General features: G+C 47.5%; 1 protein-coding gene across 5 annotated transcripts in view; it reads right to left on the reverse strand.

The window, feature by feature from the left end:
* Positions 1 to 13,866: 13,866 nt before the first annotated feature.
* LARS2 (leucyl-tRNA synthetase 2, mitochondrial) overlaps positions 13,867 to 26,271 on the reverse strand; it is a 283,460-nt gene continuing 271,055 nt past the window's right edge. For all 5 annotated transcript variants that reach the window (XM_067044468.1, XM_067044469.1, XM_067044470.1 and 2 more), the window contains 2 exons: positions 18,153 to 18,280; positions 13,867 to 14,186 (listed from right to left, as the gene is read on the reverse strand). In XM_067044468.1, coding sequence (XP_066900569.1) covers positions 14,007 to 14,186; positions 18,153 to 18,280 — 308 coding nt within the window. In that variant the 3' untranslated portion in view covers positions 13,867 to 14,006. The remainder of the gene's footprint in view (positions 14,187 to 18,152; positions 18,281 to 26,271) is intronic.

The raw sequence follows: 26,271 nt of genomic DNA on the forward strand, positions 1-26,271 counted from the left end.
CTCAGTAAAAAAAAGCCAATCCCAGAGGTTACATACCATATGATTCCATTTATGTAACATTCTTGAAATGACAAAATTATAGAGATGGAGAACAGATTAGCTATGGTCAGGGGTTAAGGAAGGGGTGGGGATGTGGTAGGGAGGTGGGGTGGTTATAAAAGGGCAACATGAGGAATCCTTATACTGATGGAACTGTTCTGTATCTTGACTATGGTGGGGGACACATGAACCTACTGTTGTGATCAAATTGCACTGGACTAAACACATGCACACACATACATCAGATCAGTACAAGTAAGACTGAGGAAATCTGAATAAGATTGGTAGATTCTATTAATTTCATTATCATGGTTGTGATATTGTACTACAGTTCTGCAAGATTTTATCATTGGGGGAAATGGTACAGGATCTGTTTGTATTACTTTTTTTTCCCCTTTTAAATTTTTATTGGAGTATAGTTCATTTACAATGTTATGTTAGTTTCTGGTGTATAGCAAAGTGAATCAGTTATATAGATATATATATCCACTCTTTCAGATTCTTTTCCCATATAGGTCATTACAGAGTATTGAGTAGAGTTCCCTGTGCTATACAGTAGGTCCTTATTAGTTATCTGTTTTTTTAAAAAATAGCTCTTTATTGGAGTATAATTGCTTCACAATACTGTGTTAGCTTCTGCTGTACAACAAAGCAAATCAGCCACATGCATACACATGTCCCCATACCCCCTCCCTTTTTTTTTTTTTTTTTTTTTTTGCGGTACGCGGGCCTCTCACTGTTGTGGCCTCTCCTGTTGCGGAGCACAGGCTCCTCACGGGCCTAGCCGCTCCGTGGCACGTGGGATCTTCCCGGACCAGGGCACGAACCCATGTCCCCTGCATCGGCAGGAGGACTCTCAACCACTGTGCCACCAGGGAAGCCGCCGCTCCCCTCTTGAGCCTTCCTCCCATCCTCCCTATCCCACTCCCCTCAATCATCGCAAAGCACCAAGCTGATCACCCTGTGCTATGCTTCTGCTTCCCACCAGCCAAATATTTTACATTCAGTAGCGTGTATGTCGATGCTAGTCTCACTTTGCCCCAGCTTTGCCCTCCCACCCCACGTCATCAAGTCCATTCTCTATGTCTACCTCTTTTATTTTTTTAATTGAGAGTCATCTCTATTAATTTATTTATGTATTTTTGCTGTGTTGGGTCTTCGTTTCTGTGTGAGGGCTTTCTCTAGTTGTGGCAAGCGGGGGCCACTCTTCATCGCGGTGTGCGGGCCTCTCACTATCGCGGCCTCTCTTGTTGAGGAGCACAGGCTCCAGACACGCAGGCTCAGTAGTTGTGGCTCACGGGCCTAGTTGCTCCGTGGCATGTGGGATCCTCCCAGACCAGGGCTCGAACCCGTGTCCCCTGCGTTGGCAGGCAGACTCTCAACCACTGCGCCACCAGCGAAGCCCTCTGTGTCTACCTCTTTATTCCTGCCCTGCAACTAGGTACATCAGTACCTTTTTTTTAGATTCCATATGTATGTGTTAGCATACAGTGTTTTTCTCTTTCTGACTTACTTCACTCTGTATGACAGACTCTAGGTCCATCCACCTCACTACAAATAACTCAATTTTGTTTCTTTTTATGGCTGAGTAATATTCCATTGTATATATGTGCCACATCTTCTTTATCCATCTGTCAATGGACATTTAGGTTGATTCCATGTTCTGGCTATTGTAAATAACGCTGCAGTGAACATTGTGGTGCATGTCTCTTTTTGAATTATGGTTTTCTCAGGGTATGTATTATTTCTTACAACTGCATGTGAATCTCTTTTTTAAAAGAGAAAGGAAGGACTTCCCTGGTGGCACAGTGGTTAACAATCCGCCTGCCAATGCAGGGAACACAGGTTCGATCCCTGGTCTGGGAAGATCCCACATGCTGCGGAGCAACTAAGCCTGTGCACCACAACTACTGAGCCTGCGCTCTAGAGCCCGTGCCACAACTACTGAAGCCCGCGCGCCTAGAGCCCATGCTCCACAACAAGAGAAGCCACCGCAACGAGAAGCTTGCGCGCTGCAATGAAGAGTAGCCCCAGCTTGCCGCAACTAGAGAAAGCCTGCGCACAGCAACGAAGACCCAATGCGGCTAAAAATAAATAAATAAATAAATTTATTAAAAAAAAAAAAAAAAAAAAGAAATACCAAAGAAAATTCTTTAAGACAACAGGAAATTATCTCAGACTGAAGGCCAGATCTGCAGGAAGAATAAAGAATATAAGAAATGGTAAGTATTTGGGTAAATATAAAAGACTATTTTTTTTGTCTTTAAAGCAAAAATAATAAGCAATTTGTGTGGGATTTATAACATGTATAAATAATTTTGACAATAGCTCATAATTTGACAATAATTTGACAAAAGGACAGGAAGGGATAGTTCTGTCAGAACAGTTCAATTTGTCCATTGTGAAGTGATTACAAATTAACTCAAGGAAGACTATTATTGGTTAAGGTTGCACATTGTAATGTCTAAAATACCTATGAAAAATAATACAAGGAGATATAATAAATATATAATCTATTCAACTCTCATGACAAGTAGGTAGAATGAGCATTAACACCCAATTTCACAGGTAGAAAAACTGAGGCTTGGAGAGGCTAAAGCTTTGCCTGAGGGCACCAGATGGGAAACGGGTGCACCAGAACTTAAGACAGGTTTTCAGACCCCCAAGCCCAGTGTCCCTCCCATCATTCTGAGGTTCAACAAACTTTCTCTGTGCAGGACCAGATAATAAATATTTTAGGCTTCATGGGCCACAGGGTCTCTGTCACAACTACTGAACTCTGCAAAAACAGCCACAGAAAATTCACAAATAATCGAGCATAGCAGTGTTCCGATAAAACTTTTTATTTATAAAAACAGGTGGTGGGCCAGATTTGGCCCATGGGTCACTGTTTTCCAGTCTTGCATTATGCTACTGTCCAGTGGTTTTGTGGCTCTGGCCCAGAGAAGTCATTGTGATCCACAGCCAGCATCCACAACCACCAACATAGCAACAGGCTCTTTTTGGTCTATGGCTGTCCCCCGCCCATCTCCCCTGCCTGGCTCCCGTGGGCTCTGGCCCCAGCCTTATGATAAATAGAAACCTTAGTTCCTTTTCATTCCTTCCTCAGGGGAAATATCCAGCAACAGGTCAGGGACTGCTGGGCCCCTATTACTGCGTCACATTTTGCTCCCTCACCTCTCCTTTCCAGCCTTAAAAATAAACCCACAGCGCTTCCACCAGCAGCAACTCACTGCCTTCTCACTGTCTCCCTGTGGCCTTTACTTGAAGCTCTCTCCCCTGAGGGCTTCCAGTCCTTAGGGTCAGCTCAGCTCTTGACAACCAAGACTTTAAAACACACACAAACAATATTTGCAAGAGGCTGATGTGCTCCAATAATGCCCCATGACTAACATTTAGCAATGACTCTGTGGCAGCCCAGGCAAGAGAGGCCAGAACTGAAGGCTTAACTGAAAGACAGAGCAGGAAACCATCCGGTTGCTGTCCTTTTGTTCCCCTGGCAGAGAAAGCCCCAGACTGTTACTTAAGGCTGCTCAACAGTTTCTAGTTTACAAAATATCCCCAGACTATTTTCAGCAGATTTCCCTTCCAGGACACCCATCTCACCCACCAGCTGGCATCACTGTGTCAATTTTGTTATACTTTTTTTTTTTTTTTTTTTTTTGGTCTCGCCATATGGCATGTGGGATCTTAGTTCCCTGATCAGGGATCGAATCCGTGCCTCCTGCAGTGGAACCGCGGAGCCCTAACCACTGGATGGCCAGGGAATTCCCTCAATTTGTAATTAAGGAAATAAAAACCTCTGCTGGGTTTAACAACTTGCTCAAGGTCACCGAGCTCACTTAGGACTAGAATCATTCATGCAAATATTTACTGAGCACCTACTGTGTGCCTGAGGGTGTTCTTCTGGGTCTGAGACACACAGAGACTAAAATTGCTGTAAATAAATAAATAAAATAAGGCCGCATGAGTCCCTGCCCTCACGATGCTGACCTTCTGGAAGGAGGGACAAATGATAAGATAAATATGCAAACTGTGTCATTATTTGCTAGGGGGTAGGGGATGCTAGGGGTGGGGTGGTATTTGGTATAGGATGGTCAGGGAAGACCTTACGAGCACAGAGACCAGCAGGAGGTGAGAGAAGGAGCGATCTGGGGAGGTGCTTTCTTGGTAGAGGGACTCCAAGTCTGAGATGTTGAGGCAGGAGTGTGCCCAGTGTGCCCTGGGAACAGCAAAGAAGCCAGTGTTTCTGGAGCAGAGTGACCTCGGAGGAGTGTGGAGATGCAGCGGCGGGAGGGAGTGGACCCATCATGTGGAGACGGCGTCTTATTCATTTCCAGGTACACTTTGCTTAGCACAGCACAGAGCAAAGCACAGCTGATCAGAGGTTTATGGGAGCTTGTCTGGCTGCAGTAACAGATGAGGGGGAGCTCTACCCTGCAGGTGACCTGGTGTTCAGTCCTCACCTGGAATCTGTCCAGGAGCTCCTGCGGGGAGGAGGGGCATAGGTAGAGTGCGTGGGGAGAGGCCTCCAGCTCTCTGCACTGAAAGATCAGCACCTGGATAAAAACGAGATGGGATCTGGGAAGGGAAGACCCCTCCACCCCCTACCCCCACCTCTCCCTGCCCCCCAAGGCCACCCTCTGGGAGGCTCGTGTTTGTTGTTACCCTAGGCAGGCCCCTGCCCAGACCTCTGACCTCTGCCCTGGCCCTGGGGCTGTGCCTCAGCTCACCTGCCCCAACTGTGACCACCTGGCAGTCATCTGTGGCCACAGGGAAAGGGAGGGCTCTGGGAGGGGAAATGGGGAAACCAAGGTCAGGTCTCTGAACCCTTCTCTCCTCTGCTCCCTTCCGCAGGGCCCTGTCTCAGGCCAGGAAAGTGGGGAAAAGGGGAAGAGAAAGGAACTATCCTGTGCTAAGCACTTACTGTGTACCAGAGGTCATGACCTCGCGCATCCTGTTGGGCACCATCCCTGCAGGGCGGGCGGTGGAACCTCTGAGCTATGGGAGGCTGGCCCAGGGTCCTTCTGGGTAGGTCATGACTGGCTTTTTTTGCTTTTAGCACTTGGTGTTATAGATTTTTTTTTCTTGAAGTATAGTTGATGTACAATATTCTATAAGTTATAGGTGTACAATACATTGATTCACAGTTTTTAAAGGTCATACTCCATATATAGTTATTATAAAATATTGGCTGTAATCCCTGTGTTGTACAATATATCCTTGTAGCTTATATAGACTTCTTAAAAAAAGTGAACATTTGAGGAAACAGAGATTCTGAAAACTCATACACATTAAGTGTACAGCTCAACAAATCCTCATAAACTCTGCCATCAGCACCCAGATCATGAAACGGAAACCAACAGCACCCACCTCCAGACACTCACCAGCTGGTGACCTCAGGCAGGTTCCCCGACAGCTCCAAGCCTCAGTCTGCCCATCCGTAAAGTGGGGCCCTGCTTGTTAACCTCCTCACAGCACGTCTGGTGAGGATTAAATGGGATAAAGCATTTAATCATAAGAACACTGGCCGAGCCATCAGCCTTTCTACATACATGAACTCATCGAACCCTCGCAACAACGCCAAGGTTAAAACTGTCATCCCCACTTCCCCAGGTGAGGAGACGGAGGCTCGGGGGGTTAAGCGGCCCGCTGAGCTCTCAGGACCAGTACCTGGGAGAGCGGGGACTCCAGCCAAGGCGAGTTCCAGGGTCCCCCATCTCACCCGCCATTTGCCAAGCTCAATCTCTGCACAAAGTTAAGCTTAATACGCAGTAGAGTCCCAACTTATCACTGTGCTTCCATCAACAATACAGATGACTCCCACCATAGGTGGGTGCTGTCACAGGAGGGTTCCCTGCAGTTTGATGCCTCCGGTGATGGTGTCACCTGAGCCCAGGTGAAGATGGGGGCCTCCCTCTGTAACTGTCCGCCTTGGCCCCAGCCTCAGGCCCTTCCCTGACTGGCAGCTGTGGCTTGGATTAATCCTCAAGACTAAATTGCCCTCCCCACAACACTCCTAGTCACCTGGTGTGAAGCTCATCCTCTGTCAGGCAAAACTGAATTACCAGTTACCTCCCCCAAAGCAGGTTTCTGGCTGTGGGCTTGTGCATGTGTTGTATGCTGGCATGTATGGCGCGGGGTGTGTGTGCAGTATGTGTGGTATCGTGTTATGTGTGTGTGTGCGTGTTGAGGTGTGGGTGTGAGTGTGTGTATGTGGGGTGTGTGTGTATGCGGTATGTGTGTGTTGTGTATGGGCTGTATGTGGTCTGAGGAGTGTGTGTGTGGCATGTGTGGTGTGTGTGTGTGTGTGTGTGTGTGTGTGTGAGGTGGGATGGGGTAGGGTGGGGGTGTAAGTCTCCAGGACCAAAACAAGGTGAAGCATTTAGGGCTGTGTCACATTTCTACCGTTAATGAACAGCCCTGACCCTTCAGAAACAGGAATCTGAAGAATTTCCCAGTTTTCCAGCAGGGCACGTGGGAAACGTGCCTTTCTCTACCTTTTAAAATGCCCCACTTCTTCCAAACCAGCAAAACACTCCAAACTGTCTCCATTAATCAATGTGTGAATCTCATGGAGGAAGAAAGTGGGGAGAACTAGAGACCAATAAACGGACCTTTGAAGTAAAAAATCAGTCATTTATAAAGTGGCACAAAGCAGATCTGTGATTTCATTCATTTCTGGAGTGAGTCCTGGAGTCCAGGACAGAGGGCAGGGCCGGCATCAGCAGGCAGGCGATGAATGAGTTATTTCAGAGCCACAGTTAGCAGCGTTCACACTCTTAGAAGGTAAACAGTCGTCACTCAGGAGATGCCTATATACCCAGGTGTCACCAGACAACTGAGATATTTAGAAGATAACAGATTTACAGAGAGCCAAGAATGTAAAAGCAAAGATTGTTCAGGTGGTGGAGGCAGGTGGCTGCCCACCGAAGATTTGGGTTCCCCTTCCCTTAAGCAGAGTTGTTCTTGGGAAGGGGCTGCCCAGCTGGGACCACATTTCCCAGCCCCCTGAAGCCAAGAGAACGTGGGCAGAAGTGATGTATGGCCATTTCCAGACCCGGCCCATAAAAACCACCTTAAGAAATTCCACCTCTCTCTGGCCATATCTGAGGGCTGGATATCAACATCCAGGGTAACTTGAGAGCCAAGAGGTGAAGGTGGTGGAGGTTCCTTCAGCCTGGGTCCCTCCATCAAGCTGGAATGGGATGGAGCAGGATCCCTCCCTGCTCCCTTCTCCAGAGAATTAGACTTAGGGAATGAGAAATAAAGTTTGCTGAGTGAGTAAGCCCACTGTGGCTTAGGGGTTCATCTGTTATAGTTACATTAACAGCTGATAATTTTTGAAAAATTATTGCTCAAGATGATTGGTAGACAATCAAGATACTGGCAGACCACTAAGGTGTTAATGCACAATTAAGGGGTTGCAGGTAATCATGAGGTAACTTGTAACTGAGGTCTACTGCACTCACTAAGAGGGGAACTGACTCCTAAGATGTTAGTAGTTATCTTAGTTCTGGCTGCTGTAACAAAGTACCATAGACTGCATGGCTGAAAAACAACAGAAATTTATTTCTCAAGGCTTGGGAGGCTGAAGTCTGAGATCAGGGTGCCAGTTTGGTCGAGTTCTGGTGAGAACCCTCTTCCGGGTTGCAGACTGCTGACTTCTTGTGTCCTCATGTGGCAGATCGCAGAGAGGAAGCAAGCTCTCTTGTGACTCTCATGAGGACACTAATCCCACCCACGAGGGCTGCACCCTCATGACCTCACCTAGTTACCTCCAAAGCCCCACCTGCTAGTATCATTACATTTGGAAGTACGATTTCAACATATGAATCTTAGGGGGCTACAAACATTCAGGCCATAATAAAAATCAGTTAAGATATTACTAGAAAGCTAACATGTTATCTGATAACTAACAGGTTAACTGACAACTAACCATGGAGATACCTGGTGACATCTGGCTTTTCAGCCTATTTCCACGTGGTGGCTGCCTTGTGTCCTGCTCACTGACAGCGAGCCCCCTGGGGAACCCTCCTCGCAAAGCCCCACTGGCCCACCCTGTCCCTGTTTCTACTGGAAGGGAGCTGCCTTTTCGCTGATGAATGACATTCCAGGTTCAGTGAATAATAGCACCTTTTGGGTGGCCCCGCCTCCCCAGTTGACCCCACAGTGTCCACTATACCCACTGGACACTCGCCCCTCACCTCACCCTGTCTGAGGAAGGGGATCCCTGCCCAGGCCTGGTTCTTCTCCTGGTCCCGAGGCAGCCCATGAGGGTGCAGCTGCAGCAGGTGTGGCAGGCGAGTCCACCTTTAGTGGGGGCTGGGGCGAACCACCCCTAAGTAATCCCAGATGAGGTTCTTCTGTGGGCAGAGGAAAGGATGTTCTGGGGAAGACACCGGCCCGGCTGCTGTGAGGCCAGGCAGCTCTCGCTGTGCCCACAGGCCCAGGCCAGCTCTCCCCTTCCATGGGATTCTCCTCGCAGTATGTGGAGTAGAGCAAAGTTGACCCCCTGACTTCTAGGTCTCACTGATGGGGCTCAAAGGTGAGGGCTCCCTGGGAGTGGTCAGTCCCAGGCTCAGAGAGAAAGCCCAGACCTCTCCCTGGGCAGCAGGGAGGTGCTCACCCAGGTGTCCTCAGATCAGGAAGTGTGGGCTTGGCAGGTTCTAGGGTACTCTGAGAGCCAGAAATCAGGGCTGTCTTGGAAAACCCAGGAGGTTCAGGGCTGGTTTGCATCAAGGCCTTTGGGAAGCAATGTGGTGGGGTAGGGTCGGAATCACGGCTCTGCCAGCCTCTCATGTGGTCTTGAACTGGGCCCCTTTTGTGGTAAGGCCCTTACAACAGGGCCTGGCACATAACTAGTCCTCGCTAAGTGGTAAATGTTATTATTGCTGCTGATATCGGGGCATCTCAGGCATCACTGGGTGTCTGGCACAGGCCTGCTCTTCCAGAAGCCAGACAAGAACTGGAATTCAAGTTCAGGGCTTGAGGCGCATGGAGGTGAGTCATGACTGTTGGGTTCCAGGCGCGTGACTCCAGCAGGCCTGGCTCCCCACCCCAGCAGGGCCTCGTTATCCCTGCATCCGCTCCCTCATGTGGGCAGATGCAATGAAGGCCTGGAGTGAGGTTAACTGTTCTGGATGGCTGTTGGCCCCACCCTTGGATCCGAGGCTGCTGCCCACAGGACTGGCCCTTCCCCGGCCGTTCCAGGCTGCCCCCTCCCTGCCAGCACTGCCTGCCCACCCACCCTGGGGGGATTCCTCCTTGCTCATTGTTGGTCACCCCAGATTCCGATCTCCAGACTCATCAGCTTGGATGAGAGCCTTTGGCCGCCTACCCTCTGAGCTTCAGACAGGGACTCAGCCCATGAAACAGATGTTTTCGGCTTGCTCTTCTCACAGGAAGAAACGGGAGTACAGACTCTACTCATTTTGTCTACCCTGATGGTTTCCACAATTAAGAATATTTATCTCCTGAGCTATGTTTTGCCTGGTGGTATCACCAGGCTTTTCCTGCAGGGTAGGGGCAGGGGCCCCTGAGGGGAATGAGCACAGAATGGGGGTCAAGATACTCCTTCACTTACTGTAGGACCTTAAGCAAGTCACAGCCTGTGTGAGCCATGGTTTTGTCATCTGCAAAAGGGGGAATGACACCTTCCGGTTTGGTCTCACCCACTGCCTTGAATGCAGCAGCACTGCCCAGAGCCACCCAGCCCAGGGCATCAAGGCAGGCCCAAGGCAGCTCAGCTTGTCCTCACTCCACCCTATGTTCATCCACATCTCTTATGGCTCTGCGTCTGTCCAGAGCGTTTCCTCACCCACAGACTCGCTGCTTCTCAGGCTTCTCAGGACTGCTTCTCAGGACTCTCACCTTCTCTCCTTGTGGTGGTCGCCTTGGGTGCTCCACCCGGGTCCTCCTCACAAGCAGGGGTGCCTGTTCCCAGCTCCTGTGCATGCTGGCTGCCGACGGCTCAGCTGTGCTCCTCTTGGGAAACCTTCCCTGAGCCAGTGGGAGTCCCTTCATCCCAAGATGCCCAGGAAATTACTAACTATCCCCCTCCACCCGGTGTTGGCCCACAGCCAGTGATGGACGGATTCAGGGTACAAAAGCCCATCCCCCTTCTTTAAGGAGGGTCTGTGGGGAGGTGAATCACGAGTGTGGGGCTCCAGTCTGCGGGGCCACATACATGCCAGAGCTCCAGTTCAGAATTCCCATGGCAGAAAGAACAAGAGCTGTATTTCCTCCCAAGACATCTCACTTCTTCCCTCTCGGAAGGCAGGCTGGGGCTGCAGAGAAAGCATGAGCTGTGAACAGAAAGGCAGAACTGGGGCTGAATCCTGGCTCGAGCAGTTATCAGTGGCATGATGTAGGTAATCTGCTATACTTTTCTAGGCTTCAGTTTCCTTCTTTATAGGATGTGGGTCATAATTCCCACTTTGTAGCACTGATGTGAGGATTTAAGAGCACCAGCAAACCCCTTGCACGGTTCCTGGTGCACAGAATGACCCTGTAGCCTTGTGTGCCTCCTTCCCTTCCCTCCTAGGGGGAGAAACATCAAGAGGGCAGCTGGTGGTGGAGGCCAGGGCAGCTGGTGCAGGAACCATGCCCTCTTTGGCCTGAGTGATGGCCAACTGTGGCCCAGCAGAAATGTCATCAGCCCAGTGGCATGTTGCTGCGTGTCCGTGTGCACTAGTGGCCTCATAACCCTGACTTGGGCTCAGTTCAGGAATCAAACCACCTGGAAATGAAAACCAAAGCCAACTTCGGATCCTCAGCTTTTGGTTTGGAGGCCATCTTGTCTGAGCATTGGCCTGCCAAGAAGCCTGTGGGCCATGAGTGGATTGCAAGGATTTCTGGTGGACTTCTTTATGTGGCCTCAAACCTCTAGCTCACACCACTGGGCCATCTGCCCCCAGCAGCCTCAGGCCATCAATCAGTAAACCCTAAGCCAAGGCAGCAAAGGCAATAAGAATAATGGCCACTCCATTCAGTCATGAGGCTTCCCTAGTAAGCCCCAAGCTTCTAGCCAACATCTCAATTTTCCTGACTTCAAGCAAGATGGGCAACTAGGTGAGGGGACTGGTAGACACAGTGGATGGCATAAGGGGATTTGGAGGCCAGAGGACCTGGGTTTGGGTTCGGTTCTTCTACTTAGCTGTGGAAACTGAGCAAATTACTGAACCTCAGAACCTGGGTATCTTCATATTTATGAGAGAATAATTCCTTCCCTCTAGGGTTTTAGTGGAAATTAAATGACATAATGCAAGTGAACTTGTTGAGTCCAGTTTTTGACCTAATCAAGGCAGTTAATAAAGGACTGAGATCATTTCCCACCCCAGGGATCAGATTTTTCTGTTCAATTTTTCCATTACACCAACCATCTCAGTAGTACCAATGAGCTCTTGTTTTTAAAAGTTTTATCCTCTTGGAGAAAAAGGTCTGCAAAGACATGCTGGTTAGTCCAGTGGCCTTGAGGCTGGACTCACCATTGCTGTGGCCAGATCATGTGCAGACAAAGGGCTTCCTACACTCATCTTGTCAACAGATTCAAGCCCACTTACCTTGCTTCTGGAATAAACAAGACAATCAAGCAAAAACACTCACCTCTTGTACCAAATATCCTCATCCGTTCACTTATATTTAATCCACGTTTATTGGTACATGGAATTAGATTGTGTACACTCAAGTCAACTCTAGGAACGTCTTAAATATTTGCTCCAGAGTTCCGGTCCCTGCCTTCCCTTCTGGTCCTAGTCTTTCCCAGCTCTACTTCATTGTGTTTTGGTTGTTGCCAAATTCATCTCAGTTAAGCTGAAGGTTAGGGAGAGAAAGGACTAGTTAGACATATGGTTCAAAAGCATCAATTAATCTGGTGGTTTTCAAACTTAGATGTCCGTTAGAATCACCTGTGGAGCTTTTAAGATTTCCCAGATGCCCAAGTGCACTTTAGATCAATTAAAGCAGGATTTCTGGGCATATGGGGATCAGGCAGAATATTAAGTTTGAGCCAAGTGACTTAGCTGCTGTTACTAACGTTCCTGAGTCAGTATGGTCTACCATGTTCTGTAAGTTCCCCATGCATCCCACTTTATAACAGTCCACGTGGAGTCAGGCACACAGCCAGTGCTTCAGATGACGATGGAATACCTCAATCTGTTCCTGATTAACTCCCAGAATTGGAATATGGTGGCTATTCCAGGATCACACATATGTCCCAAAGTCATACATGACAAACATTTTATTCCATTAAAAAAAGTCATCTGTTAACTGCTGAAGTGCAGGGGACCACAGCTGAGGCTACTTCAGAAAAAGGCATCAGAGAATGAATACAGATTTTCAGTGTCACAAAATGGCTAGATTCTCCTCCTCCTCCCCCTATTAAATAGTAATCAGTGGCTTAGGCCAGTTCTGGTAAGAGCACCTGATAGTTGACTTCACAGAAACCCAGGATCACCCTAATATACAATGACACAGGGTCTCCCTGGCAGCCAACTGCTGTGGCTCAAGCACAGGAGGAGACGCCTGGGTGGCATCAGTCCCACCCCCTGCGGTGGACTTGCTCTTCCTAATGACTGGCTCTGGGGGCCACATCCATGGCGGCATCACCATCTGCAGCGCACGTGAGCAGACTCCCTGTTGAGCTGCAGCGGGCTCCGAGATTTGTTCCATCCGAGGCTGGAACCAGCTCCGTTCCATTTCACTTCACAGCAAATTTTACACCCTGAGGGAGTAGTTAGGAAGCGCTGCTCACCATTCACAGTGGGAAGTGGTACTTTGCCCAAGAGCCTGAGTACCAGGATCAGAGAAGGCCGGGCAGGCAAGTCCAGCTGGGCTGGAGTGGGAACAGCCTGCACGGCAGGGCTGAGAAGTGGTGGGAGTGCTGGCAGCCAGACTAGCCCTGCTTGCCTTTTGATTCTGAGCAACTTCTTCTTTTTTTTTGGCTGTGCCAGCCCACAGGATCTTAGTTCTCTGACCAGGGATCGAACCCGGGCCCACGGCAGTGAAAGCGCCGAGTCCTAACCACTGGACCACCAGGGAATCCCCCCGAGCAACTTCTGAAGACCCCAATGTCCATTCCGCATATGGATATTTGGACACGACCCAAATGGCTTCTCCATCTAGCCTGAAGGCGGGAGACAATCCACCACGATGCTGAGGCTCTGTCACCTGTTCAACAGTGACTGCCCACGCTGCTCCTGAGCCCCTGTGCCTCCTCAGTTTAGCCTCATGTTCCTAAGACCTGACTAAGGCAGTGCAATTTCTGGGGTCCAGAAGCTCCCAGGATGCTCGAGAGGCTTCGTGCTCATCCTCACTTGCTTTTCAATTCACCTTCTCGCTCCCACCCAGCTGAATCTCTGGTGGCTTCCTATGGGGCTAGATGCTTCCTCCACCCTGCAAGGGTGGAGGAAGGTACTGGGTCCCCACCCCGCTTCACTCATATTTCTCCTCTGCCTCCACCCACCTTCACCCCTGCACCAGGCCACATCTCAGAGGCACTCTATTGATGCCAGCCCGTCAGAGTACAAAGGCAGACATTCAAGACACTGGGCTTGGGGCTTGGTGGCGCAGTGGTTAAGAATCCGCCTGCCAATGCAGGGGACACGGGTTCGAGCCCTGGTCTGGGAAGATTCCCACATGTCACGGAGCAACTAAGCCTCTGCGCCACAACTACGGACCCTGCGCTCTAGAGCCCATGAGCCACAACTACTGAGCCCACGTGCCACAACTACTGAAGCCTGCGTGCCTAGAGTCCGCACTCCACAACGAGAAGCCACGACAAAGAGAAGCCCGCGTACTGCAACGAAGACCCAACACAGCCATAAATAAATAAATAAATAAAATTTATGTATATATATTAAATAGACATTTGGCTTTTTCCTGCCCCTGGGCCCCAGACTCCTTCCTTCATCCCAGACCTGGAGGAGGTGCCTCAAGCCCTCGTGGTAGCCGCAGCATCCCTGCAGTCACTCCTGCACCAGGAAGTTGATGAGGGCGGTTCGGGGGGAGAGGAAGGCCTTCTTGATGCTTCGCCCCTGTAAGAGCCTGACACCGAGTTCACTTCGGAGAACCAGTTCGTGGACTTTGTCCTGGTCCTGGGCAACTTGTTGGGGCACAGGGATTTTGCCGCAGGCTTTGTTGTTGATCTGAGAAGGTGAAAAGCCGAGTCAAACAATGAGGAAAGTCCTGAGAGTGGCAGGCATCCAGACATCAATACCCACTGCCCCTCCAGGGTACTGCTGCCTCTGTGTGGGGAGGGAGTACGGGAAAAAGGAAAGAAAAGGCAGCACCCAGCTTCTCGGAAGAACAAAGTGCACTTAGATGGGTAGGATTAACGCCTGAACACTTTCGATAAGGAGAGGGAGAGGGCGCCACCTTGTATTTCCTGAGTGCTGCCCCATCACAGCTGTGGTGGAAACTATGTCAAAAAATCCTCAGCATGAGATGGCTTAGGCTGTATCCAGGCGGAGAGGGATTATTGTGTTACTGAAGCTCAAATCAAATTCAGATCTGGCTACAGGGTGTGTCACCGAGGATTTACCTAGATCTCACGTGGACTAATTTCTGGGGCGTGTAGGCAACCTCCCTCCCTGCTGACTGGCTCCAGAAGGGTGCACTCAAGTTTGACCACCTGGAAGCTGGACCCACATCACACACAACTCTTGCCTAAAATGGGCCAGTACGGTTCTAGCCGTATTCACTGAATATTAGTTTCATAAGGATAAACTTCATATCAGATATGAACTGATACTGCCACCGAGGAAAGCGACACATGGCCCAAATAGCTTCTGAACAGCTGTGCTTCATATCCTCCATCCCATCGCTCCTGTAAGAATGCTTATGTTTTTTTCAAAAATGCTCCTGTTTTTAACTTGGAAAATAAAGTCACTGTGTTATGAAAATTTACCAGGAATAACTTCTGAAGTTTCAACCCAAGCACATTTTCCAGGATCCCTTAATCATCCACCTTATCTTTTCAGATTTCTGTAGAATTTAGTGGCATTTTTATGGGCTGCATTAGCCTAGATCACTGCGTGGGAGACAAGTAAGACATCACCTCAAACAGCGGCTGCTTGACTTTAGAAAGGTCTCCCAGTCCCCATTTGGTGGGCTTGCAAGCTTCTGGCCCTTCAGCTTTGCCACCTCCACTTCATCGCTCAGCCTTGGTCCGGGCCTCTGCATTGTTCTCTTGGACTTTTCCAACAGCTGCCTGGAGGGCCCCCGGCCACGAGCACTATCCACCTGCCCCAGCCACCTCTACTCACTGGCAGGAGCCCTGCAATGGCTAGTGACAATAAAAGCTCACGCTGTCTGAGCTCTCACTCTGTGCCAGGCACTGTGCTCCACAATCCACCTGAGTGAACCTGTTTATCCCCACCACAAGCCTGTGAGGTAGGTCACAGCCGTTCCATCCCCGATTCACAGAGGGCAAAGCTAAGGGATAGGAGGTGAAGCCACTTACCCAAGGCCCCTTTCCAGCAAGTGGTGGACACGGGATGACCCCATGGACCCTCTCTCTTCCCTGCCAGCCCCCAACCTCTCGGGATGGAGTCTGGCCTTCTCTCCAGTGCTGCCCTGCCTCTGCCTCTCCTCTGTTCCACCCCCTCCATGGCTCACGGTCCAGTGAGGACTTCCCCCACCTTTGCTCCTTTCTCCACTAGGGAAAGGCTGCTCCTCTTTCAAAGCCAAGGTCCACATCCCCTTCCTCGGATGCCTCCTCCAATCCCCCAACTGCCAGAGGCAGCGATGCTGATGCTAGCAACGGTTAATATTTACTGAGTGAGTTATTAAGCCCTGTTCTGCCACTGTTTCCTCACTTGTGAGATGGGGTTAGGCACGTATCTGCCTCGTCTGTGAAATGGGGAAAGCAGTGGGGTCTGCTTCACAGGGCTGTTGTGCGGGGTTAATGAGTCAGTATCTGGAAAGTTCTAAGGGCAGTCCCTGCCTCTTAGTCGGTACTCACTGCGTGTTAGTGGCTTTTGTCATTAGTGTGTCCAGAAGCAGGCTAAGTACCTCCTGGCGTTATCCCATCTAATTCTTTCAACAACCAGGTAAGGCAGGCCCTGTGTTTTCTGAGGAAACTGAGGCTTAGAGAAATTAAGTATTTTGTAAAACTGAGATGGTCCAACTCCCAAGCTCTTACATCTTAACCTGGACGCTACACAAACTCTCGGTGTGCGTGACAATGCGTGTACCTCGCCAGACTGTCCCTCCTGGGTGCTGGGCTCCATGAAGACGATGTAGTGCCTCTGGGCCCAGAGCACACGGGCACGGCTGAATTGAATTACACCGAGTTACATTGTTCTGTGTTGCAACTTCTATTTCTGGCCATGGCACCAAGTGAGATCACGTGGAGACAGAACACAGAGCTTGGCAGAAGTCCTGCCACATGGCACAGTGCCCCAACCCAGAGGTTCTTGAGTTGGGTGTACTTGCAGGGAGTCCTCCACACATTTTAAATCTTGGATTTTTATTTCAATGATAATCTGAAATTTTACCCATTATCAAAACTAAATTTCTTTTCTTCGGTGGTAATTTAAAATGGAAAGACATTTTCACAGATTAAAACTTCGGTGTCTCAGGTTGGCATTTCTCAGTTGCGCTGAGGATGAGTTCTTAGGGGTACACAGATAGTTATTTCTTAGAAACATCATTCAAGTTAAAGAAATCGCCTCTCTGTGCCACAGGCTGGTTTCGGTTTTGAGGATTTTGGGAAGGAGCCTAGCAGGGCAGCCCCCCACCTCCCCTCCATGGCGGGGGAGAATTGGAGGCAGCGAGGAACTAAGTGTCGGGGAGGTGGTATGGAGACAGAGCATCTGTGAAGGAGCCAGTCTCCTGGGGGAAACTGTCTTTCCCAACATGGATCTGCCCGCAGGGCCCAGGGTTTGCAGACAAAGCAGGTGGGGCCTGGCAGGCCCGTCAGCCCCTGGGTGATTACTTTGTGGTACTTCCCACAGTTTACAATTATTTTGTTTATTTTTCTCTTTCCTTCTTCTTTTCCCCTATCTTTCCCACCAGGCTTTAAGCTCCGTGAGGGCAGGGACCCTGTTTCTTGCATTTCGGTTTGTGTCCCCAGAGCCTAGCACTGTGCCTGATGTATTGATAGCATAGGTAACTTGATAATGACTGAGGAATGAACAAATAAACGTGGGCAAGGTGACGAGCTTCTCTGAGCCTGTGTCCTCAGCTGAAAAAAGTGGGAACAGCTATGCCTATCTTTTAAGGTGGTGAGAGTTAAATTAAACTTGGGATGTAAGTTAGCTGGCCCACGTGTGGTTCAGACTAAAAGGTTCACCCCTTGTTTTCTTTCCCTCTTCAGCCACATCAGCATATTTAAGAGATATTCCTCATAATGGGTCTCAGATTAAACAAATTAAATACATAAAAATTACATAAGGATAAACTATAGGGGAGTTATTTGCTCTATAAACTATAATCAACTACTTTTATGTATTTAAAATGATGCAATTTACCAAAAAATAAATTTCATTTAGCCTTTCTGAAATATATATATATATATATATATATATATATATATATTTTTTTTTTTTTTTTTGTGGTATGCGGGCCTCTCACTGTTGTGGCCTCTCCCGTTGCAGGGCACAGGCTCCGGATGCGCAGGCCCAGCGGCCATGGCTCATGGGCCCAGCCGCTCCGCGGCATGTGGGATCTTCCCGGACCGGGGCACGAACCCGTATCCCCTGCATTGGCAGGCGGATTCTCAACCACTGCGCCACCAGGGAAGCCCTCTGAAATATATTTTGCAGAGCGAGGTGTTCCTTGTCCACCTCCTCACCATCATCCCACCCCCTCCAAGAGCCCAGAACAACTGAATGAAACCTAGAGAGATTGAAACACAGTTGGAAAGGAAGACAATTAGAACCTATAATGCAGGACAGGTTGATACTTTCCACTTTCTGGCCACAAGTTTTATGCTCACAAGCTTTTGGTATGTGGTAACTTCAAAACTGAAGGTGCTGGCAAAGGAAGACAGGCTGGAGGCTTGGGCGTAGAGCTGGATGGGCTAGAAATGCCTGGCGAGAAACTTCCAAACTCATCCGTGTGTGTGTGGCCAGTTCGCCTTGGCCCTGGGGGGTGCAGGAGACACTCACCAGAACCGCCATCTGTACGACATCGGGCTGCTGGAGGAACTGCGGGTCCACAGCTGGCCAGGCTTGAAGCAGCACACTGGTGTCCCAGGCGTAGTGAGTACACAGCTTCCTCGGCACCAGCGCCAGGCCTGCAACGCCAAGGCACAGAGAGTCACTGAGCACATACGAGGCCCTTGGGAGCACTAATAAAGCGTTTGCCCTGACACAGCCTGGCTTGGAGCCGTCTGAGGCCCCAGGAGGCCATACCGTGGCTTTCCACAGCCTACCAGGCGCCCCCTACTTCCTTCAGCCTGGCTCATCATCCCAGTTTATAGGTAGCTTTCTTTTTCTTCGATTTTTTCAAACGACACCCAAAGCCATAACGATGGACGGACACACAGTTCTCAAGTGCATTTGCAAAAGCAAGGCTGCTGATTTTACTCGGTCTCTGTGCAGTCCTGCTTATGAAGGAATCCTCTGTGCTCCTGAGAGTGGATCCCAAAGTAATGAGCTGCATTTGCTTCCTTTCTGGCCCATGAATACTTGTGGCCTGAGAGTACTTTTACTCATAATCACCAGAGCCAACATGCTGAGAACAGCGAGGCAATCCTTCTGGACGCACTCAGAAGGCGCTCAACCTTTCCTCTAAACTCTTCTCAGGAGGGGCTCCGGCCATGACCAAATTGGAAAGAGCTGTCCTTGGCTCAGGGTGGGTCAAACCCGAGGAAGCAGGGAGGAATGAAACCCTCTCCAGTCTCTCTTCCTAGAGTGCTTCACGCTGCAGCTCCCAAAGCAGAGGAGGCTCACCATCCAGAGCTGCTCAGGGCCAACTGTCAGTGCTTTGGGACTTCAACCAGGGGCTTCCTAGAAGGGAAAGTTTGATTTCTAAGCCTCTGTTGATCTCACGTGTACTAAAGATGCCCCCAGATGGGCAGGAAATACACAGAGCAGAAAACAGATCCCTGGGCAACTGTTGTGTGATACATTGCCACTGCCTCCTGGTCCTCCCAGAGGCAAGTCCTGGGCAAGCGGGCAAGTGCATGTGGCCCGTGTGCCCACGCTGGGGGTGGTGCTGTGACAGATGCACAGCCCTCATGCTGTGAATGGCTTTTCCAGGGCTGGTGGAGGTGGGGTGGCCCTTGCATACCTCCCCCTTATTATTAGCCTTGAGACCAGCAGATGCATTTGAGGGACGGGCCCATAGCTCAGGGGACGGTCTGAGGCCAAGTCTGGGACAGAGGGAATGAATCCCACCAATGCCAGTCCCAAACACTGGGCTGTGAATGACAATGTTTTATTTTATTTTCTTTGATGACAAAAGTAATGCATGCTCCTTGCAGAAAATTTGTAAAAAGTCTAAAAGCAAAGAAGAAAATCATGTTCACATGGATAGCATCTTTTAAACTTTTTATTCTGAAAGATACTAATGTAATGTATTTAATGAATACTCGTATGTACAAACCAACTCCACAAAATGAAACCAAACTACCACCAGGATCATGCTGGTGGATTTTGGATTCTCTTTTTTCCTACATTTTAAGCTAATAATCAATTTCATGGAAAAGGATGACACACAATAGTATATACAGTATGGCCACAGTTTTAGTAAATATTTAAATAAACAGATAAAAATTTAGAAGGAAATACATCATAATAGCAGCAAGCATTATTCCTGGAAGGCAGAAGTACAGGTGATCCTTCTATTAAAAACAAATTTATTGGGCTTCCCTGGTGGCGCAGTGGTTGAGTCTGACTGCCGACGCAGGGCACACGGGTTCGTGCCCTGGTCCAGGAGGATCACACGTGCCGCGGAGCGGCTGGGCCCATGAGCCATGGCCGCTGAGCCTGCGCGTCCGGAGCCTGTGCTCCGCAACGGGAGAGGCCACAGCAGTGAGAGGCCCGCGTACCGCAAAAAACAAACAAACAAAAAACAAATTTATTGATGATGATGAAAAACCACCACTGAAACAACACCAATGCTGGTGAGGAAGTGAAACAATGAAATTCTCATGTACTGCCTCTATCTAGGCCTTTAGTAGTATTAGGAAGAAGACAGCTACAAGAGCATTCACTGAAGCATTGTTGACGTTTTTTTAATAGTAAAAATAATTAAAACTTCAAATAGCCCATGTGTCCATTAGTAGGGGACTAGATAAATAAATTGTGAGCTATTTATTCAACAGAATATTATACAGAGTGAAATGGAATAACTAGAACTATAAGAATAAACATAAATTTCAAAAAAAAATTTTATAGATTTTCTACAAGGAATACTTATTACTTTTGTAATTAGAAAATATATTTAAAAACAGTTTTCCCATGCTATAACATCAGTTCAAGATTTTTCTTCTGGTTTCTTTTCAAGGTTTCATTTTCTTGCCCATTTATCCATAATTTATTTTGCATATAATGTGAAAAAACATTCTTAAAAAATACTTGGTCAATTCTCCAAATCCAATCTGTTGAATAAACCTTCTCTTCCCTACTGGTTTGTGATTTTTCTTTTACAATATATTATATTAGGGATGGTTTCAGAACTATTCACTACAAAGATACTCAAAATGCCTGTTTGTGATGAGCTGAAGAACAGGCCAGAATATGAATCAACACACTGCTTCCTGCATTGAGAAATTCTTGCTACCAAAAAAATGGTCAGTCTTACACGAATATGTGCTTAGTAACACAGGTGATGCACCTGCTAAGCTCCTTATCTTGTCTAGAGACAGTTCCTAGACCAGCCTCAGGTCTACGGATCACTCTGAATAGCACTGGTCCATTTTGTTCTGTTGACCTCTGTCTTGGCTCTTGTGCAGGCATCACAGATTTGTTGTAGCTTCCCATGTTTTACTGTCACTCCTATTGTAACCCTGTGCTGCTAGTCAACCTGAGGGAAGGGAAGGCCCATTGGGGTCTGAGAATCAAGTAGCATAAAAGACGTATTCCTGGGGCCCATCTGGCCTCTGTGTCCTGGGGTTCCCATGCTTCTAATGAACCTACTCCATTTCTAACAGATGTGCCTTTTGGCAGAAGCAGAAAGGAGCTTCCTGCTTGTTCCTCAGAAGGGATCCTATTAAGACTCATATCGCAAGACAGAGGTCACAGAAGGAAGATAATTACTTCTTTATTTTAGCTGGCTGGGCCAGCATGCCTTGTCCTGTGACCCAGCTGCAGTGGGAAGCATTCCAAAATCTCAGCATGGCAGTTGTACAGGATGCCTGGGAGATGAAAGGACATTGGACACAAATGTTCTGGGCAGAAGCTGTTACAAATTCCACTTTAAAAAAAATGAGGAAGTCCAGCCTTCCTGGAGCAATCAGGATGCTTATTTATAGCGGCCGCCCCCGCCAGCGATTCCATATAGATGGGAGTGGGGCCATCCTGCTCAGCAGGGAGGAAAAGAAACTTACTACCCCAGGTTCTACGTAGTGTTTTTGCCTTCCTGCTCTTTTTAGGGTAGTAAAAATACTTAATATTTGCATGGCAAATACAATGGTTTTTTTACGTGACACAGGTCAGGTCAAGAGCTGGCCTTTGGGAAGCATGTAGAGAAAAGTCTGAACACAGGCTGGGAAGTGGCAAGGCCCTGGCATACAAGGCCACCATGCAGGGCCAGCTGTCGCTCTCAGCCCACCCCCTTCCTGCCCCTCCTCTGGAGAGCTGTTGTTGCTGACCTTCCCGTGAAATAACTGAAACAAGCCTCCTCTCCCGCTCTGAGAGCTGGCGAAGTCGCCACGCCACCATGGCACCTGGAGTCAGTGCTGGGTGGTCATAGTGCCCGTGGATGGCAGGCCTGTCTCCAGCCCACCCCCATCCTCATATACACACAGGGGAGGACCTGGGGACTCTGTGGTGTCTCATCCCCATCATACCTCGTCCAGCCCTGGCACTTCCAAGTAAGTAGACAGGAAGTGATGCTACTTCACATTAGCCTTTACCCACAGAAAGGGTTCTGTTGACATCATTTTGAAATAACAACACTGATACAGCATACACATTCATGTATAAAACCATCCTAACATCAGCAGATGTCTTACTGTCCCTGACAAGTATCTTAGCATCCCTTACAAGAAGTGTTCCCACACTTCTAGATTATTTGTAGACTTGCAGTTGTTGTTGCTGTTGTTGTGTTTTTTGGCTGCACTGAGTGGCTTGTGTGATCTTAGTTCCCCAACCAGGGATTGAACCTGAACCCTTGGCAGGGAAAGCGTGGAATCCTAACCGCCGGTCCGCCAGGGAATTCCCAAGATTTACAGTTTTGTTGAAATTAATGAATACAGCATATATGTACAGCAAAACAATATAGCTACAATATTTTACCACCATTTTTACAAAGAAAAATGGGTTTATGGTGAGACTATACTTCAAGATTAGAGTTACTTCAGAAACTTAAGAGAGGCAAAGGGTCCCCTTGCTGTGATCCTCACAATTAAAGTACTGATGGAAGACTTGGAGATGACAAGAGGTAGAAGCCGGAGGCAAAAACCAAGATAGATAAATCACTGTTGAAACTGTAACAATGGCCAGAGAAACAGAAATGGAGATCTTATCACCACATTTTAAATAACTTGTATTTTGGACAAGAGGCTCATATCAAAGCAGCACAAAAAAACAGAAAAAGAGGAGAAATCACTCTAATGCCCATCAGTGGATGACTGTTTAATAACCTATGGAATATTCACAGGGTAGGACACCATATAGCTGTTAAAAAAGAACAGGGTCAGCCTGTAAGTGTTGATTTAGAACGACTCTATACACTCCATATGGTAAGAGAGAAACATTTCACATACATGCATGGAGTTCTGTCAAATCAACTATCCAACTGGCAGTGGAGGTGCCTGGGGAGAGCAACTGAGCGTAGGGGTGAGGATGGGAGGGAACTTAGGACACACCCTTTGTAAGAACTGAAGGGTTTACAATATGCGTATACATGTACTTTTTTTTTTTAACATCTTTATTGGAGTATAACTGTTTTACAATGGTGTGTTAGTTTCTGCTTTACAACAAAGTGAATCAGTTATACATATACATATGTTCCCATATCTCTTCCCTCTTGCATCTCTTTCCCTCCCACCCTCCCTATCCCACCCCTTTAGGTGGTCACAGAGCACCAAGCTGATCTCCCTGTGCTATGGCGGCTGCTTCCCTCTAGTTATCTATTTTACATTTGGTAGTGTATATATGTCCCTGCCACTCTCTCACTTAGTCACAGCTTACCCTTCCCCCTCCCCATATCCTCAAGTCCATGCTCTAGTAGGTCTGTGTTGTATTCCCGTCCTACCACTAATCTCTTCATGACATTTTTTTTCTTAGATTCCATATATATGTGTTAGCATACAGTATTTGTTTTTCTCCTTCTGACTTACTTCACTCTGTATGACAGACTCCAGGTCTATCCACCTCATTACAAATAACTCAGTTTCATTTCTTTTTATGGCTGAGTAATATTCCATTGTATACATGTGCCACATCTTCTTTATCCATTCATCGGTTGATGGACACTTAGGTTGCTTCCATGTCCTGGCTATCGTAAATAGAGCTGCAATGAACATTTTGGTACATGACTCTTTTTGAATTATGGTTTTCCCAGGGTATATGCCCAGTAGTGGGATTGCTGGGTCATATGGTAGTTCCATTTTTAGTTTTTTAAGGAACCTCCATACTGTTCTCCATAGTGGCTGTATCAATTTACATTCCCACCAGCAGTGCAAGAGGGTTCCCTTTTCTCCACACCCTCTCCAGCATTTATTGTTTCTAGAGTTTTTGATGATGGCCATTCTGACTGGTGTGAGGTGATATCTCATTGTAGTGTTGATTTGCATTTCTCTAATGATTAATGATGTTGAGCATTCTTTCATGTGTTTGTTGGTAATCTGTATATCTTCTTTGGAGAAATGTCTATTTAGGTCTTCTCCCCATTTTTGGATTGGGTTGTTTGTTTTTTTGTTATTGAGCTGCATGAGTTGCTTATAAATTTTGGATAATAATCCTTTGTCAGTTGCTTCATTTGCAAATATTTTCTCCCATTCTGAGGGTTGTCTTTTGGTCTTATTTATGGTATCCTTTGCTGTGCAAAAGCTTTTAAGTTTCATTAGGTCCCATTTGTTTATTTTTGTTTTTATTTCCATTTCTCTAGGAGGTGGGTCAAAAAGGATCTTGCTGTGATTTATGTCATAGAGTGTTCTGCCTATGTTTTCCTCTAAGAGTTTGATAGTTTCTGGCCTTACATTTAGGTCTTTAACCCATTTTGAGTTTATTTTTGTGTATGGTATTAGGGAGTATTCTAATTTCATACTTTTACATGTACCTGTCCAGTTTTCCCAGCACCACTTATTGAAGAGGTTGTCTTTTCTCCACTGCATATCCTTCCCTCCTATATCAAAGATAAGGTGACCATATGTGTGTGGGTTTATCTCTGGGCTTTCTATCCTGTTCCATTGATCTATATTTCTTCTTTTGTGCCAGTACCATACTGTCTTGATTACTGTAGCTTTGTAGTATAGTCTGAAGTCAGGGAGCCTGATTCCTCCAGCTCCATTTTTCGTTCTCAAGATTGCTTTGGCTATTCGGGGTCTTTTGTGTTTCCATACAAATTGTGAAATTTTTTGTTCTAGTTCTGTAAAAAATGCCAGTGGTAGTAGATGTACTTTTCAATGAAAAATCTAGGTTTTGCTTTTGCTTTAAGAAGCCCAGAGAGGTACACTGGAGGGTGGAGCTATTTTCTGCAGCTGGCTCTACGCACTTTTCTTCGGAAGATGGGCTTGTATAGCTGCGAGGTCACCCTCTAGAAGCAGCGCTCCTTGGGCACTTAGGGCAGACCCACCCCATCACCACGAGCTCCTTCACGCTGCTCTGCAGAGTGATGCAGGAGACACTGGCACCTCACACACTACTGGGATGAATGGCTGCATCTGGTCAGTTGTGTGTGTGTGTGTGTGTGTGTGTGTGTATTAAAACCTTCCACAACAAGAAATAAATTGCTTCTTCCCTTCCTTCCTCTCTCATTGTCTATGACATTCCAGAACCAGAATCTCAACACTCAGGATTTGTGGGTTTAGAAAGGTAATTTAAAACAAACAAACAAACAAAAAAAAACTGAAATAATTATAGATTCATAGGAGGTTGAGAAGAAATGTACAGGAGGTCCTGTGACCCTCCCCCAGCCTCCCTCAGTGGTAACATCTGGCATAACTACAGCACAATATCAAAACCAGGAAATAGACATTGGTACAATCCACAGAGCTCATTCAGATTTCACCAGTTTTATAAGCACTAACGTGTGTGCATGTGGCTTCATATAACCACCACTGCACTCAAGAGACAGAACTGTTCCATCACTACAAGACTCCCTTTCCCCTTTTATGGCCACCACCCCTTCTGCCCAGTCCCTAACCCTACCCTTGGCAACCACTAATGTGTTCTTCATCTCTATAATTTTGTTTTTTCAAGAAAGTTATAAATGGGATCATAGAGTATATAGCCTTTTGAGACTGGCTTTTTTTCACTCACCATAATCCCCTTGAGATCCATCCAAGCTGCTGCCTATTAGAAAGGTCATTTTTTTTAATAGTCAGGCTATAGTTTATTACAGCAAAGGAATAAAAAGCAGGATCAATAAAGGAAAAAGGTACATCAGACAGAAGCTGGAGGATACCAGGTATAAGCTTCCAAGAGTCCTCTCCCAAGTGGAGTCACACAGGACATACTAAATCCCCCAGTAATGAACTGCAGAAACACATGCAAAATGTTTTCTTCCAGGGAAGTTTGCTTGAGCCTAAGAGTCCAGGGTTTTTATTGGGGTAACTGCAGTGCTGACTGCAATTACTGAAACTTCAGACCCCCCAGAAGGAAAGCAGGTGTTTACCATAAATCACATTTTTTTACACAGACTATCCACACAAGCTGGTATAATGTGGTTCAAGACCTCAAGCATGCACAGTGCCCTAATCAGTTAGTAGCATAGGGAACATTCTAAGACCTCAGTTCCTAGGAGCCAGCCAAAGGCTAGTCATACAAGTAGGCCCTTCTGAGAAGGTACAAGATTTGAGTAACTCAAGTCTGCTGGGTTAATTATTTAGTTCACAGATGGGTATCAAATTATCGTGAATTTAATGTACTATATATACATATATGATAAAGCAGT

This window comes from Kogia breviceps, chromosome 10 (assembly GCF_026419965.1).
Source record: "Kogia breviceps isolate mKogBre1 chromosome 10, mKogBre1 haplotype 1, whole genome shotgun sequence".
In the NCBI taxonomy this organism is placed as follows: Eukaryota; Metazoa; Chordata; class Mammalia; order Artiodactyla; family Physeteridae; genus Kogia; species Kogia breviceps.